At 37.1% G+C, this 14,949-nt stretch overlaps 1 protein-coding gene and 1 pseudogene across 6 annotated transcripts in view; both read left to right on the forward strand.

Moving 5' to 3' along the window:
• Window positions 1–14,949, forward strand: part of HDHD2 (haloacid dehalogenase like hydrolase domain containing 2) — a 47,447-nt gene that overhangs the window by 17,604 nt on the left and 14,894 nt on the right. For all 6 annotated transcript variants that reach the window (XM_055233307.2, XM_063640015.1, XM_055233316.2 and 3 more), the window contains one exon: window positions 2,302–2,386. In XM_055233307.2, the coding sequence (XP_055089282.1) occupies window positions 2,302–2,386 (85 nt within the window). The remainder of the gene's footprint in view (window positions 1–2,301; window positions 2,387–14,949) is intronic.
• Window positions 5,970–10,737, forward strand: LOC129457795 (sarcolemmal membrane-associated protein-like; annotated as a pseudogene).

Consider the following 14,949-nt stretch of genomic DNA (forward strand, 5'->3'; position numbering starts at 1 on the left):
AAATATGCCAGTGTATCAGAATTATTATTTGCAAGAAACAGAAACCAACTTTGCTGAATTAAACAGAAAATAAATTTATTAAAAGCATCTGAGTGCTGACAGGAATATAAAATGACACAAAGCCTATGGAGAGGAATTTGGCAGTAGCTAGCAAAATTACATATGAAGCAGCACTTGTAGGAATCTATCTCTAAAATATAGATACAAAAATACACAATGACATATGAACAAGGTTATTCATTACTACCTTATTTGTAATAACAAAAGATTGGAAACAACCCAAATATTCATCAGAAGGGACTGATTGAATAAACTGTGATATATTCACAAAATGGAATGCTTTGTAGCTGAAAATTAAATAATGATGAAGAGTTCTATCTCTTGATAAGGAATGCTCTGCATAGGATATATTAAATGAGAAAAGTAAGATGTAGAAATCTTTACACATTTTCTATGTAGGAAAATGAGAAGAAAATGGATATACATGTGTATTTGTCTTATATTTGTAAAAAGAAGCCAAAGAAGGATAAATGAAAAACTAATAAAAATGGTTACCTAAAGGGGAAGCAAGGGAAGAGGAGATGGATCAAGATAGGAGGCTTTTAAAAAAGTCCCCATTACATAATTTTGACTTTGGAACCATGTGAATATTGTATACAAAGAAAAGACAATTAAGTGAAAAACCAGCCTCCAATAGAAGTGAACTTAACTCTGTATGAGGTTGGTGACATAACCACTCAGAGAAAAGAATTACTTCAAATGACTTTAAAGTACAGTATTTTGATGTGTTCATTCATAATGGGATAAATTCTAAGGACAGAACTACAAAGAGATCTTAAACTGCATTCAGGAGTCTTATTAGTAATACTGGTATTTTTTTTAATTAAAGGTATATATAGGAAAAAGCAAAGTAGTAACTATTAGATTTTAGTGTCAGTGAAAAGAGGTGCAAATAATAAAAATCAAGTAAGTTAAATAAAAGCTGTGTATTACTGCTTTTGAATAGAAAATATAGTTACCAACTCCTTTTTTCTCTTAAATAATAGATATTATGTAGTCTTCCACTGGAAAAGCCTAAAGTAATGACAACCCAGTGCTCAGACTGTGGTATATATTGTCAATTCCCACTGTAGTTCTTTGGAGAAATTACTGATTTCAGATCTGGACAGGCATGGTATGAGTCTGGAATAGCTTATTGTGTTAGCAAAGAAACTACTGGAGAATACTCGTGGCTACTGGTAAGGAGGAAGTTGGAAAGCCTGGATATCTGCAGCCAATAAGAGAGGCAAATAGGAATTGACATATGGATAATCCATGGAACCTTTAATCAGACTTTTAATAATTGTAATGGAGAGGCTGGGTGTGGTGGCTCACATCTGTAATCCTAGCACTTTGGGAGGCTGAGGCGGGTGGATCACCTGAGGTCGGGAATTCGAGACCAGCCTGACCAACATGGAGAAACCCCGTCTCTACTAAAAATACAAAATTAGCCGGGTGTGGTTGGCACATGCCTGGTATCCCAGCTACTCTGGAGGCTGAGGCAGGAGAATTGCTTGAACCCAGGAGGCGGAGGTTGCAGTGAGCTGAGATCGCACCATTACACTCCAGCCTGGGCAACAAGAGCAAAACTCCGTCTCAAAAATAAATAAGTAAATAAATAAAGTTGTAATGGAGAATGTACTTATTTGATTGTCATGTCTGAAGTTCTGTTATAAGATGCCAAGGCCTTAAAACATACTTTAATTTTAAAATAATATTTCTGAAACTAAAAGTAGATAAGGCATGTAGAAAACTGTAGACTCTACAGTGCATTTCATATTAATCATGAATGTGTTAACCTCAGTTGTGTCAATTAGAAAGTCTAATTTCCCTTGCCTCTTAGATTCTCAGTCCCTCATCAGTTGCTATCGATCTGATAGTTCATAGGGAACTCATGGCAGTTCCTGTTGATTGTAATCAGTAAAGCATTTTGAAGTAAGAAATTGTCATTTGTTTGAGGACATCAGGTTACAATTTTCAATTCAGATCTTCTGGTTACTTAGTACGCTTAAGACTGTGCACAAGGAATATGGAAAAATATTAGATTTTCTCTCTTTTTCCCTCCCAACCCCCATCTCCCTCTCCCTCTCATTCTGTGTACTCTCTCTTATACTTCCAAAGTACACTGGGCAGGATAATCTGTTAAATTTTAGATTATGGATGCAGCAAAAGTTTGCAGTTGATTGACTAAAACTACTTTGTTTTAAATGTGATATTGCTTTTAATTGCATTTTCAACAATCATTTTTTTTTCCATTCCCAGGAATACAAACAAGTGATCCTAATGCTGTGGTCATGGGATTGGCACCAGAACATTTTCATTATCAAATTCTGAATCAAGCATTCCGGTAAACCTAGCTATTTATTTTTCATCTGATCATAACAGTTCCCTTCTTCCTTTCCTTTGTCATTGTCATGAATGGGTTTATGTGTTTTACTTTCTGGCCACCTAAATTGTACATTAGGACAGACATCTTCAAGATCAGCATCAAATAATATGTATTACTGTCTTGACTTTTTTGTGTGTGTAATATGTTTTTTGTTTTTATTTTGAGATGGGGTCTCACTCTGTTGCCCAGGCTGTAGTGCAGTGACATCATCATGGCTCACCATAGCCTCGATCTCCCCAGGCTCAGACTTAGGTGCTCCTCCCATCTCAGTTTTTGTATTTTTAGTAGAGACGGGGTTTCACCATGTTACCCAGGGAGGTCTCCAACTCCTGGGCTCAGGCGATCTGCCCACCTCAGCCTCTCAAAAGTGCTGGGATTACAGGTGTGTGCCAGCATGCCCGAGCAGCAGTTTTATCTTTTATTATTACTCCTGTGATTCTCTACTGACTATGCTAATCTCCAAAGGAAAACAGTATCCAGGCTGATCCACCAAAAACAATAAATGTGATTCTACCTCCAGTGAGAATCCAGGTTATGGAAAAGAGTTGACACATTTGACCACACTTTAAACTATTTGATGAGTGGTAATGATACAGTGAACTGGAATAGTGGCAGTGGAGATGAAGAAAAACAGATTCAGATAGCATCAACATGTCGTACTTTTGAGTTTAGTCAGTGAAGTAGAAGAGTGAGTCAAGGATACATTGAGATTTCTAACCTGAGCAAGTAAGATAGAGAACCGTTGGTTTGGGATTTAAGAGGTGATGAGTTTAGGTTTGGTCTATGGGATATCCAAGCAGAGAGACATCAGTGGCTGTGGGTAGAAGTAGAACTAGTACATAAGATATTATAAATCTTCAGTTAATGTGTGCATTTCACTTAAATGAACTATTTTGCTGCTACTTCTAAAAGGAAGGCTGCATATTTGTTCTTGTACTTCCCAAGATAAATTGGATCAGAATTTACCTGCAGATCTGCTGTAGAATGAGATTGTGACTTTTCCTTTGGATTTTGTAATTTTTCATGTCTTGCCTTTTATTTCTTGTCAAACCATTAAACAGTATAATTTACCTTTGGATGTATGTCAAGTATATAGTACAAAATGTTGCATATTGGACTAGCTTAGAAAATTTTTCTTTAATAGCTTGGTAAAGTTTTTGTATTTAACTGCAAGAATGCTATAAAAAAAAAAACCAGAATTTTCTTACCAGTGCAAGGATCTGTAAGAACCATTCTAACTTATACATTATGTAGAATTCATCTCTTCATGTATATACTACAGAATTAGAATGTTTTTAGGAAACTAAAACTCACTACCCAGGTTCACACATTTGGGCACATTGTTTGCTGTTCATCTTGAAAATGGCTGTCCTCATGTAAAATCTATGTGGCCAGAAATAGCACTTTGAGAACAGCCACCTTTTACCCTTTGTGCACATTAATTTTAGATTCTTGGTTAATGGAAACCACAACTACTTAATGCACTTTTATTTGTGACTCTAGTCACTGTGATAGTCAAGCTCTTGTTTTTTAAAAGGAGCAAACTCACTTTTTATAGTTGCCCAGTATCTATTTACTGTAATTATTTCCTGGACATCCACTGTTATGTCAGATCACTTGGAGATGTACTTCAGTGTATATGGTGTTAAAATTACTTTTGCTTCCCCTGCCTTTTCAATTATCCTACTTTGGCTTTTGGTTGAGGAGGGAGAGGCTATGCCATCTGCTCCTTAAGTTCTACAACTATACCAATATCGGTTTTCATTTGAAACAGAATCTGCTATTATTTCTTTCTGAATTTACTCCTACTACTTTTCACTCATTTATTTAACCACAGAATTCAAGGAGAAGATATTGATTGATTTTAGCTGGCAATTTGGGAAGGACATATTTAATAGGAAATTGAGAGGTCTCTGTCTTAATGAATACTAGACTCAGGGTAATAAAAATGTATGTTGACATGATACTGACTTCGTAATTGCTCGGATGCTGTCTAATTAGTACACTTTCCTAACCATATTGATTTTTTATAAGCACTACATTTAAAAACATTACAGTGCACTTATAGGTCAACTCTAATTTCACAAATGCACTTAACAGCTGGATGGAGAGTTAACAGAAGGATTTTAGGTCTTGTCCTTCTTTGCATATTGATGTTTCCACAGGGACTGCCTTCCAGCCAATGACTGCAGCTGTTTGGATTGTGTGTGGCAAATACAGACATCTTAAATGAACCACCGATTAGTTAAATTACTGTTTAGGCTGATAATGACAATAAACATTGGATTTTAAAGCCCGTTGCATGCCAGCTTCAGAGGCATGTTACATCAAGGCAGATACATCAACCTTCACATTATGCTGCATCTTATTTACTGTGTTTTTAATGGATAGCACCCCACAAAAACGCATAGTACAGCCTTTCTACAAATATCTTTTAAATGCTTGAATGGAATTGAGAATTGTGGTTTTTTTTTTTTTTTTGAGACCTAGTCTCGCTCTGTCGTCCAGGCTGGAGTGCAGTGGTGTAATCTTGGCTCATCTCAAAAAACAAAAAAACCCAAAGTTTGAGCATTTAAGTAATGGACCAATTATAATTGAACTCAATGATTACTATTAGGAGGAAGACAAACAAGTCACTTATAATCCAACCTGAACTTAGTATTAACAAGACTAAAAAATATCTAATCACAAAATTAATATATCCTCATTTTGGAAAAGTTTAAATGCTCAAGAAAGAATAAATTAAAAATTACCTATAACGCTGCCACCTAAAGAGAACCACAGTTAACATTTTAGCACATAGCTAGTTTCTTTGTTTCTATACACATACATATGTTTACACAAAATTTATAATGTGTATATACTATGTAGTAACATGCTTTTAAAAACCTAATGTATTGTGCATGCTTTGTCATATTCCTAAATATTATTCTAAAACCTATTTGATTCCTACAATATACTCTATTTTAAGAAGCACAATGAATTGCTTTGCCACAAGTTCCTAATACTGTTGGCATTCCAGATTTTTTTTGGAGACAGAGTCTTGCTCTGTCATCCAGGCTGGAGTGCAGTGGCGTGATCTGGGCTCACTGCAAGCTCCGCCTCCTGGGTTCACGCCATTCTTCTGCCTCAGCCTCCCGAGTAGCTGGGACTACAGGTGCCCACCACTACGTCCAGCTAATTTTTTGTATTTTGAGTAGAGACGGGGTTTCACTGTGTTAGCCAGGATGGTCTCGATCTCCTGACCTCATGATCCACCCGCCTCAGCCTCCCAAAGTGCTGGGATTACAGGCGTGAGCCACTGCTCCCAGCTGGTATTCCAGGTTTTTGAAATTCATTTTAAAAAACTCCTGAGAACATGTTTGTTGAGCAGTATTTGTGCTTTCCGTATGATTTTTTTTCCGGAAGTATAGTTGCCAGGCAAAGGAATTTTGGGGAAAAAACTACATGGAATTACTTAGCCTAGGAAACGTTTGAGGCCTTTTTTTCCTAAATTAAGCAACTGCTCTCCATCTCCTAGAGTAGCTTATTAAAATGTCATTATACCTGAAGAGAAATGGCATCACAACTTTCACGTTTAAATTTATAGATGAAGGCTTTTTAAGAATAATGTATTCAAAGCGACCGCGATCTCAAACCAAACACAAGAATTGGCGTGTGACTCATCTGCTTGGATACCTCCAGTCCACAAACTGTGTTCCAGGAGTTTTCTTGGCCAAAGCTGCCCAATGTTTGAGCCTTTTCTTCCCAGAGAAGAAGATGAACTGAAAGCTGCCAGTTGGGGACTTTTTGTGATCAAGGCGTTGCTGGGTTTTAAAGGAGGTGATGGGGCTTACGCTGGCTTGTCTTCCCACCCAAGTGAAGAGTTGATGTTCACTGGTTATGCTTAGACAATGTGCAGTTTGTGTTAATTTAAAATTTTGGGTGGGATAGGGGCATAGGCTTGTGAAGGGCAGTCCAGATCCGGAGGAACTCCTCTTTGTCCCTGGTAGGAGAGACACCCCCAATCTATCCTCGATGCCGTCAGCCTTGGCCATCTTCACTTGCTGCCCGAACTCGCACCCGTTTCAGGAGCATCATGTCTACCTGGATGAGCCCATCAAAATCGGCCGCTCAGTGGCCCGCTGTCGACCAGCGCAGAATAATGCCACTTTTGATTGCAAAGTGCTATCAAGGAACCACGCTCTCGTCTGGTTTGATCACAAGACGGGCAAGTTTTATCTTCAAGACACTAAAAGTAGTAATGTTACTTTTATAAATAGCCAGAGATTGAGTCGAGGCTCTGAAGAAAGTCCACCATGTGAAATTCTTCCTGGTGACATTATCCAGTTTGGAGGAGACATGACAGAGAATACACGGTAAGTGTCATCCATGCACCGTTACCAAGTCCTGTTGACAAAGTTCCTGCTAACACTCCAAGTATGTAATCTCAGGAACTATTCCAGCTTTCTCAGTTTCTATAGGAGGCCTTACGTCGGGAACAAATGTTGGAACAGAAGTTAGCCACGCTTCAGCGGCTGCTAGCCATCACCCAAGAGGCTTCAGATACCAGTTGGCAGGCTTTAATAGATGAAGATAGACTCTTATCATGGTTAGAAGTTATGGGAAACCAATTACAGGCATGCTCCAAAAATCTAACAGAAGATAGTTTACGAAAGGAACTTATAGCATTACAAGAGGATAAACATAACTATGAGACAACAGCCAAAGAGTCCCTGAGGAGACTCAGGAGAAAGTTCTTCAGGAGAACTTTCTGTTCCCTGAGTTCTTCAGGAGAAAATTGAAGTGGTTAGAAAACTTTCAGAAGTTGAGCGAAGTCTGAGTAATACTGAAGATGAATGTACCCATCTGAAAGAAATGAATGAAAGGAGTCAGGAAGAATTAAGAGAATTAGCCAATAAATATAATGGAGCAGTTAATGAGATTAAAGATTTATCTGATAAATTAAAGGTAGCAGAGTGAAAACGAGGAAATCCAACAGAAAGGACAGGCTGAGAAAAAAGAATTACAACATAAAATAGATGAAATGGAAGAAAAAGAACAAGAGCTCCAGACAAAAATAGAAGCTTTGCAAGCTGATAATGATTTCACCAATGAAAGGCTAACAGCTTTACAAGTATAGTTAGAACATCTTCAGGAGAAAACTCTTAAAGAATGCAGCAGCTTAGAGAAGCTGATCGTCGAAGGGCATCTAACCAAAGCGGTAGAAGAAACAAAGCTTTCAAAAGAAAATCAGACAAGAGCAAAAGAATCTGATTTTTCAGATACTCCGAGTCCAAGCAAGGAAAAAAGCAGTGACGACGCTACAGACGCCCAAATGGATGAGCAAGACCTAGATGAGCCTCTTGCCAAAGTGTCCCTTTTAAAAGATGACTTGCAGGGTGCACAGTCAGAAATTGAGGCAAAGCAAGAAATACAGCATCTTCGAAAGGAATTGATCGAAGCCCAGGAGCTAGCTAGAACAAGTAAACAAAAATGCTTTGAACTTCAAGCTCTTTTGGAAGAAGAAAGAAAAGCCTATCGAAATCAAGTTGAGGAATCCACTAAACAAATACAGGTTCTTCAAGCCCAATTGCAGAGGTTACACATCGATATTGAGAATCTCCGGGAGGAGAAGGACAGTGAAATCACAAGTACTAGAGATGAATTGCTTAGTGCCTGAGATGAAATTTTGCTCCTTCATCAAGCAGCAGAAAAGGCTGCCTCTGAGCAGGACACTGACATTGCTTCTTTACAAGAAGAGCTTAAGAAGGTGAGAGCTGAGCTTGAGCGGTGGCGGAAAGCAGCGTCTGAATATGAGAAAGAAATCACAAGTCTGCAAAACAGTTTTCAGCTTAGATGTCAACAGTGTGAGGACCAGCAGAGAGAAGAAGCAACAAGGTTGCAAGGTGAACTAGAGAAGTTGAGAAAGGAATGGAATGCATTGGAAACCAAATACCATTCTCTAAAAAGGGAAAATGTTTTGCTATCATCAGAACTGCAACGGCAAGAAAAAGAATTGCACAGTTCTCAGAAGCAGAGTTTAGAGCTTACCAGTGATCTCAGCATCCTTCAAGTGTCTAGGAAAGAACTTGAGAATCAAGTGGGATCCTTGAAAGAACAGCATCTTCGGGATTCAGCTGATTTAAAAACTCTTCTCAGTAAGGCTGAAAACCAAGCAAAGGATGTGCAGAAAGAGTATGAAAAGACACAGACTGTACTCTCAGAACTGAAGTTGAAGTTTGAAATGACTGAGCAGGAAAAGCAGTCAATCACAGATGAGCTCAAACAGTGTAAAAACAACCTGAAGCTGCTCCGAGAGAAAGGAAATAATCCTTCCATATTACAACCCGTCCCAGCCGTATTCATCGGCCTATTCCTGGCTTTCCTGTTTTGGTGTTTCGGTCCATTGTGGTAGAGAAAGAAACCCTGGCCCTGGGTGCCCATGTTGGCTGCCCTGGTTGCAGTAACAGCCATCGTGCTGTACGTGCCAGGTCTGGCCAGAGCTTCTCCATGAGAGCGTTCCTTGAGTCTGTACACTGTCCTCCCTCTAGAAGCTGGCATCACACTCATGCTGGGGACAAACAGAACCATTTTCTTCCTCTTTACCTCTTAAAACAGCAGAAGTACAAGAATACAGCTGTAGGGTCATTGCTTTAAATTATATAAAATGTATCTGTCTATAAAGAAGATATAAAATTGTTACTTTATTCTACTGTAAGCAATAATTTGCTTGCAATTTTTCATGTAATTTTTAAATTAGTATGTTAAGATTCTGAATATTATGGTGGCCTAAAGTAGGCTTCTTGGTACACCAGATTATTTATAACATTAAATTTATGAGTATTTTACTCTGAATTCTGATCACCAGATAATTCATTTTTCTGATTTGATAACTACCCAAACCAAACAACCAATACATACATGGGAAGAGAAGCCCTGTGTGCTCAGTGCCTATCAGTTTGAAATATATACACACATATATATATTTTTTACATATTTATGCCATTTTTACTTGTTATAAAACCACTGAGCTATTGGGAACAAGACTTAGAACTATTTGCGTGGATTTTTTTTTTTTTTAAGGAAAAAATACATTTGGAAAATAAACTGTTATGGTGATAATTTGGGGAATATGTGCACGCTTGTTCAGCCTTAATGTGACTTGAAGATGTGGAGGACATCAACTTTGAAAAACTTTCCATGAGAGTGTGTATTTTCTTGAGCAAACTGAAGTATTTCTGGGAGCAAAAACATAGTAATTACACAATTTCAGTGCAGTCAACCAAACTGTTGAGTCAATTGGAATGTAATTTTTTAAACCATGTATTTAAAGAGATATTTTTCTTTAAAAGCCAAGTTACTTTCTCATATACAGCATTTTAGGAAGCATGATTTTTTTTTCTATCATCTATTCCTCCAAGCATGTTTAATTGAAGAAAGTATTAATAGCTCTTTAGATAAGCTTGTATTGACCTAATTTGGTTTATGATGTGTCAGAGCTAATTCATGTTCAGGGTGAGCTGTTGTACCTACCAACAAATTTCCTGGTTGGGTATGCAAATGGTTATTTTCTTTTTATTGTTGTTAATTGGGACTTTCTGTTAATGAAAAGCACTATTCCCAAGATTAATAGTGTTCTATGCACAGTGAAGCACCTAAAAACACTGCTTGATTTTACAAATTTAAAACACAAGTGAAAGTTTAGCCATGGTTTTGTGCGGCATCATAGTTATGTCAATAAAGTTTATTTAGGTCATAGAATATCCTAAAGTATCACATAGTTAAATTTTTCAGTCAGTGAAGACCAGGAGGGAATGTCAGTGAATTGGCTTGAATGTTCTGTGGCAATCCACAGGTCTAGCCAAATATTGAAATAGGAGTTTAGGGTATAATTTGCCTTGTGATGTTTGGCAGTCACTGTTTTTACTTTAAAGATTATATTTTAAGCTATTTGAGATTGCCGTTGGGAGGATCACTAGATTTATGGAGGAATTAGTCACAAATGACTTGTAGAAAATACTGTCATATAGTTCATTTCATCATTTTCTGTTGCAGGAAGCCACTCCACCACAGAATGCAAATATGCCAGTGGTACCCAGTACCTCTTGTATATAGATTATTGCAAATATTGTTCTGAAATGCTTAACTTCAGAATTACATTTTTTAAAGTAAATAATTGTTTTAAATCTATTTTGTAAAGATATAAAATACAATAGAATTTCTGGAGTACAGATTAAACTATTTGCACTAACACACATGACGTGCATGATTTAATAAAATAATTTTACTCTCCCTTAAAAAAATGAAATAATGTATCTGAAGTTTTGTTAATGACATTCTTCCCATAATTGCTGTAGAGTCTGAGAGGCTTCCAAAAGTCTTAGAGATGTGCAGAATTTTTTTTTTAATTTTTCAGGATGAGCTTCTTAAGTCTTTGTTGACTGTTGGATTGCTTGCTTTCCCCCATTTCCTTCTTAAGGAAAAATTACAAGTTTAATTACTCCAGTATATTAATCCTTAGTAAAGGGAAGAAAAGAAAGAAAGAACAAAACAGACAGTAATGGCCTCAGTACTGCATTTGTACACTAACTCCTGAATATTTTCTAAGTACTTAGAACTCTGAGCTTGAGGAATCCCAGAACAGTGTAGCAGCAGGGCTCAAATTAGAAATATATCTATAGGCTTTTCCCATTTTTGAAAGAGTTGACTGCTATGTAGTGTTCTTAATTAAAGTCCAGACTGTAAAATACTACTTTGAAGGTGAGAAATTGTTTAAGACTTCAGAACTTGAGATCTTTAAAGCATTTCATTAGTGTATGTAGGAGAAGTTTATATGCAGATCTGAAAATCATAGAATACAGAATTGAGTTGAATAGCAGAATCACTGCTCTTATTTTGTAGTTTGAGGATATATTTAGCAGGCAGCTCGTGCTACTCTAAATATGATTTGTTTACATGAACAAACCATAAAAATATATTCTGTTACTGATTTTTCTAAACTGAGGTAAACATGCACTGAAAGTTATACAGATTTTAAGTATACAACTCAATACAATTTTACACATAGATATACCTATGTAACCCCCATTTGGTGATCAAGATATAGAACATTTTCAGCATCCTCTGTGGCTCCCTTTCCCAGTCAGTACCACTCCTTCCTCAGGGTAACCACTGCTCTGACTTCTATAATTATTGCCATTTCTTAATCTTCGTATGAATGAAATCATAGAATTATAGCATTTTTTGGTCTAGTTTTGAGATTTATCCAAGTTTTTGCATGTACCAGTACTTTGGTTTTTATTTTGCTTCTTTGTTGTTGTTGTTTTGTATAGTAGTAGTGTATTATATGAATATTCCACAATTTATTTATTCATTCTGCTGTTAATGGGCATGGGTTGCTTCCAGTTTGGGCTGTTATGAATAAAACTGCTGTGAACATTCTTGCATATGTCTTTTGGGGGACATGTGCATTCAGTTCTCTTGGGTACATATCTAAAAGTGAAATTGCTCAATAGTAGGATAGGTAATTGTTTAGTTTTAGTAAATATCGCCAAACAATTTTCTGAAGTGATTGTACCAAGTCATACATTCTTGCTAGCTACAAATGAGAGTTCCAATGCTCCATATTCTCTATTTAATAGTAGCTGTTCTGTTTGGTGTATATTGTGGTATCTTTACTGAGTTCCTATTTGTTTTTTGTTGTTGTTGTTGTTATTGTTTTTCAAAGACAGGGTCTTGCTCTGTCACCCAGGCTAGAGTGCAGTGGCACTATCATAGCTCACTGTAGCCTCAAACTCCTGGAATCAAGAGGTCCTCCTGCCTTAGCCTCCCAAGTAGCTAGGACTACAGATGTATGCCACCACACCTGGCTAATTTTTAATTTGTTTTTGTAGTGGGGTTTTGCTGTGTTGCTGGCTGTTCTCAAACTCCTGACCTCAAGTGCTCATTGTGCCCCAGTCTCTCAAAGTGCTGGGATTACAGGTGTGAGCCATTGCATCCAGCCTCAGTTTCAATTTGTATTTCTCTGATGAGTAATGCTGTTGAAATCTTTTCCTATACTTATTAGCCATTTGGATATCTTTTGTTTTGATGCACCCATTCAAATCTTTTACGTTTTCTGATTGGAACGTGTTTTTCTTACTGAATTGTCAAAGTTCTTTTTTTTTTTTGAGGCAGAGTTTCACTCTTGTTGCCCAGGTTGGAGTGCAATGGCGTAATCTCGGCTCACTGCAACCTCTGCCTCCTGGGTTCAAGCAATTCTCCTGTCTCAGCCTCCCGAGTAGCTGGGATTATAGGCATGCACCACCACATCTGGCTAATTTTGCATTTTTAGTAGAAACAGGGTTTCTCTGTGTTGGTCAGGCTGGTCTCGAACTCCCGACCTCAGGTGAGCCGCCCACCTTGGCCTCCCAGAGTGCTGGGATTACAGGCGTGAGCCACTGCGCCCGGCCTCAGAGTTCTTAATGTGTTATGTCTTACGAGACTTTGGTTGAATATATGTACCACAGATATCCCTATCTTTGATTTGCCTTTTCACTCTCTCAATAGTATGAGAACATCAGGTTCTTAATTTTGATGTAGTTCAATTTGTCGGTATTTTCTTCTGTTTTGTTTAAGAAATCTTTGCCTACCCCAAGGTCATGAAGATATTTTCCTGTGTTTTCTTCTGTAAGCTTTATTGTTTTACTTTTACAATTAAGTGTAGAATCCATTTTGAATTAATTTTTGTGAATTGTGTGAAATAGAAGTTCATTTTTATCTGTGGATACTCAGTTGTTCCAGCAACACGTATTGCAAAGACCCATTCTTCCGCCATTGAATTGCAATTGTGCTTTTGATGTAAATCAAGTGACTAGATTCTTTATCTATACTTTTGCCATTCATACTGTCTTGATTATTGTAGCTTCATAAAAAGCCTCAATATCTGGTAGTGTACATCCTCCAACTTTATTATTTAAGATTGTCTTGGCTATTCTACCTCCTTTGGATTTCCACACAGATTTTGAAATCAACTTGTTAACTTTCACAAACAAAGCCTGCTGGGAGTTTGATCATTAAATCTATGGATTTGGACAGTATTTACATCTGTACAATAATATATCTTCCAGTCTATGAAAATAAAATGTGTCTCTATTTATTTAGTTTTTGTTTTGTTTTGTTTTGTTTTTGTTTTTTTACATTTGCTCTCATCAGTGTTTTATAGTTTTTAGAATGTGGGTCTTAGACATTTTGTTAAATTCTTGTCTTTCATGTTGTTTGATGTTATTGTAAATTGTATTTTTGTTTTTGTTTTTGTTTTTCTGAGACAGAGTTTCACCCTTGTTGCCCAGGCTGGAGTGCAATGGCATGCTCTCAGCTCACTGCAACCTCTGCCTCCCAGGTTCAAGCGATTCTCCTGCCTCAGCCTCCTAGTAGCTGGGAGTACAAGCATGCGCCACCATGCCTGGCTAATTCTTGTATTTTTAGTAGAGATGGGGTTTTGCCATGTTGGCCAGGCTGGTCTCAAACTCTTGACCTCAGGCAATCCACCCACCTCGGCCTCCCAAAGTGCTGGGATTACAGGTGTGAGCCACTGTGCCTGGCCTTGTATTTTGCTAAATTTCCTATTTATTTGCTTATTGCTAATACATAGAAAGCTAATTGTGTTTTTGTATGTTAATCTTCTGTTCAGCAGTCTTCTTCCATTTACTTGCTAATTCTAATAAATTTTTGTATTAATAGAATCTTTTTGATTGCATTTTCTATATAGACAATTGTAGACAATAATGACAATTTTAATTGTCTCCTTCCAGAGTTAAAATTCTTTTTGTTTTTCTTGCTATGTTACACTGTCTGGGACTCCTAGTGCACTCCTAATAGACATGGTGATAGTAGATAGCCTTATCTTACTTCTAAATTCAGGGGTAGAACTTTCAGTATTTTACCACTTTGAGTATTTCTTACTAGGTCAGTAAGTTATGTTTGTTTGTTTTTAATGCCAAAGACTTCAAAAACTTTTTTTAAAAATTCTGATTATAAGTAGAAATAGCAGTGTTGAAGTTGTCTTAGATCTTCTATTTTAATTTTTCATTTCATCTTTCACTTTGGATATATAATATTCTTAGATTTTTATTTTATGTGGAACATTGAGTCTTTACAAACTCACTACATTTTTTTCAGTAATTAATGAGAGAATTACTGTGTCAAGGTGACATTGGAGGTATTTTGGGGGTTTCAATTAATTAAATGTTAGTGGGATTTTCCTTTGGTGTTTTTCATGATTCACTAGTTTTAATTTGAACTTTTGATAGTTTATGTCTGTTGAGTTGATTGGTATTACTTTTAATTGTGTTGAATGTTAACACTTTGGCATTACTTTAGTTTAGCGGTTCTCAATCAGGGACAGTTTTGCCCCCTAAGGAATATTGGGTAAGGTTTGGAGACATTTTTGGTTGTCATAACTGAGGGAGAGGGGTGGTACTGGCATATGATGGGTAGAGGCCAGGGATGCTGCTAAACATCCTATAATACATAGGTCAGCCCCCACAGCAGGCATTTTC

Source organism: Symphalangus syndactylus, chromosome 1 (assembly GCF_028878055.3).
Source record: "Symphalangus syndactylus isolate Jambi chromosome 1, NHGRI_mSymSyn1-v2.1_pri, whole genome shotgun sequence".
NCBI classification, from domain to species: Eukaryota; Metazoa; Chordata; class Mammalia; order Primates; family Hylobatidae; genus Symphalangus; species Symphalangus syndactylus.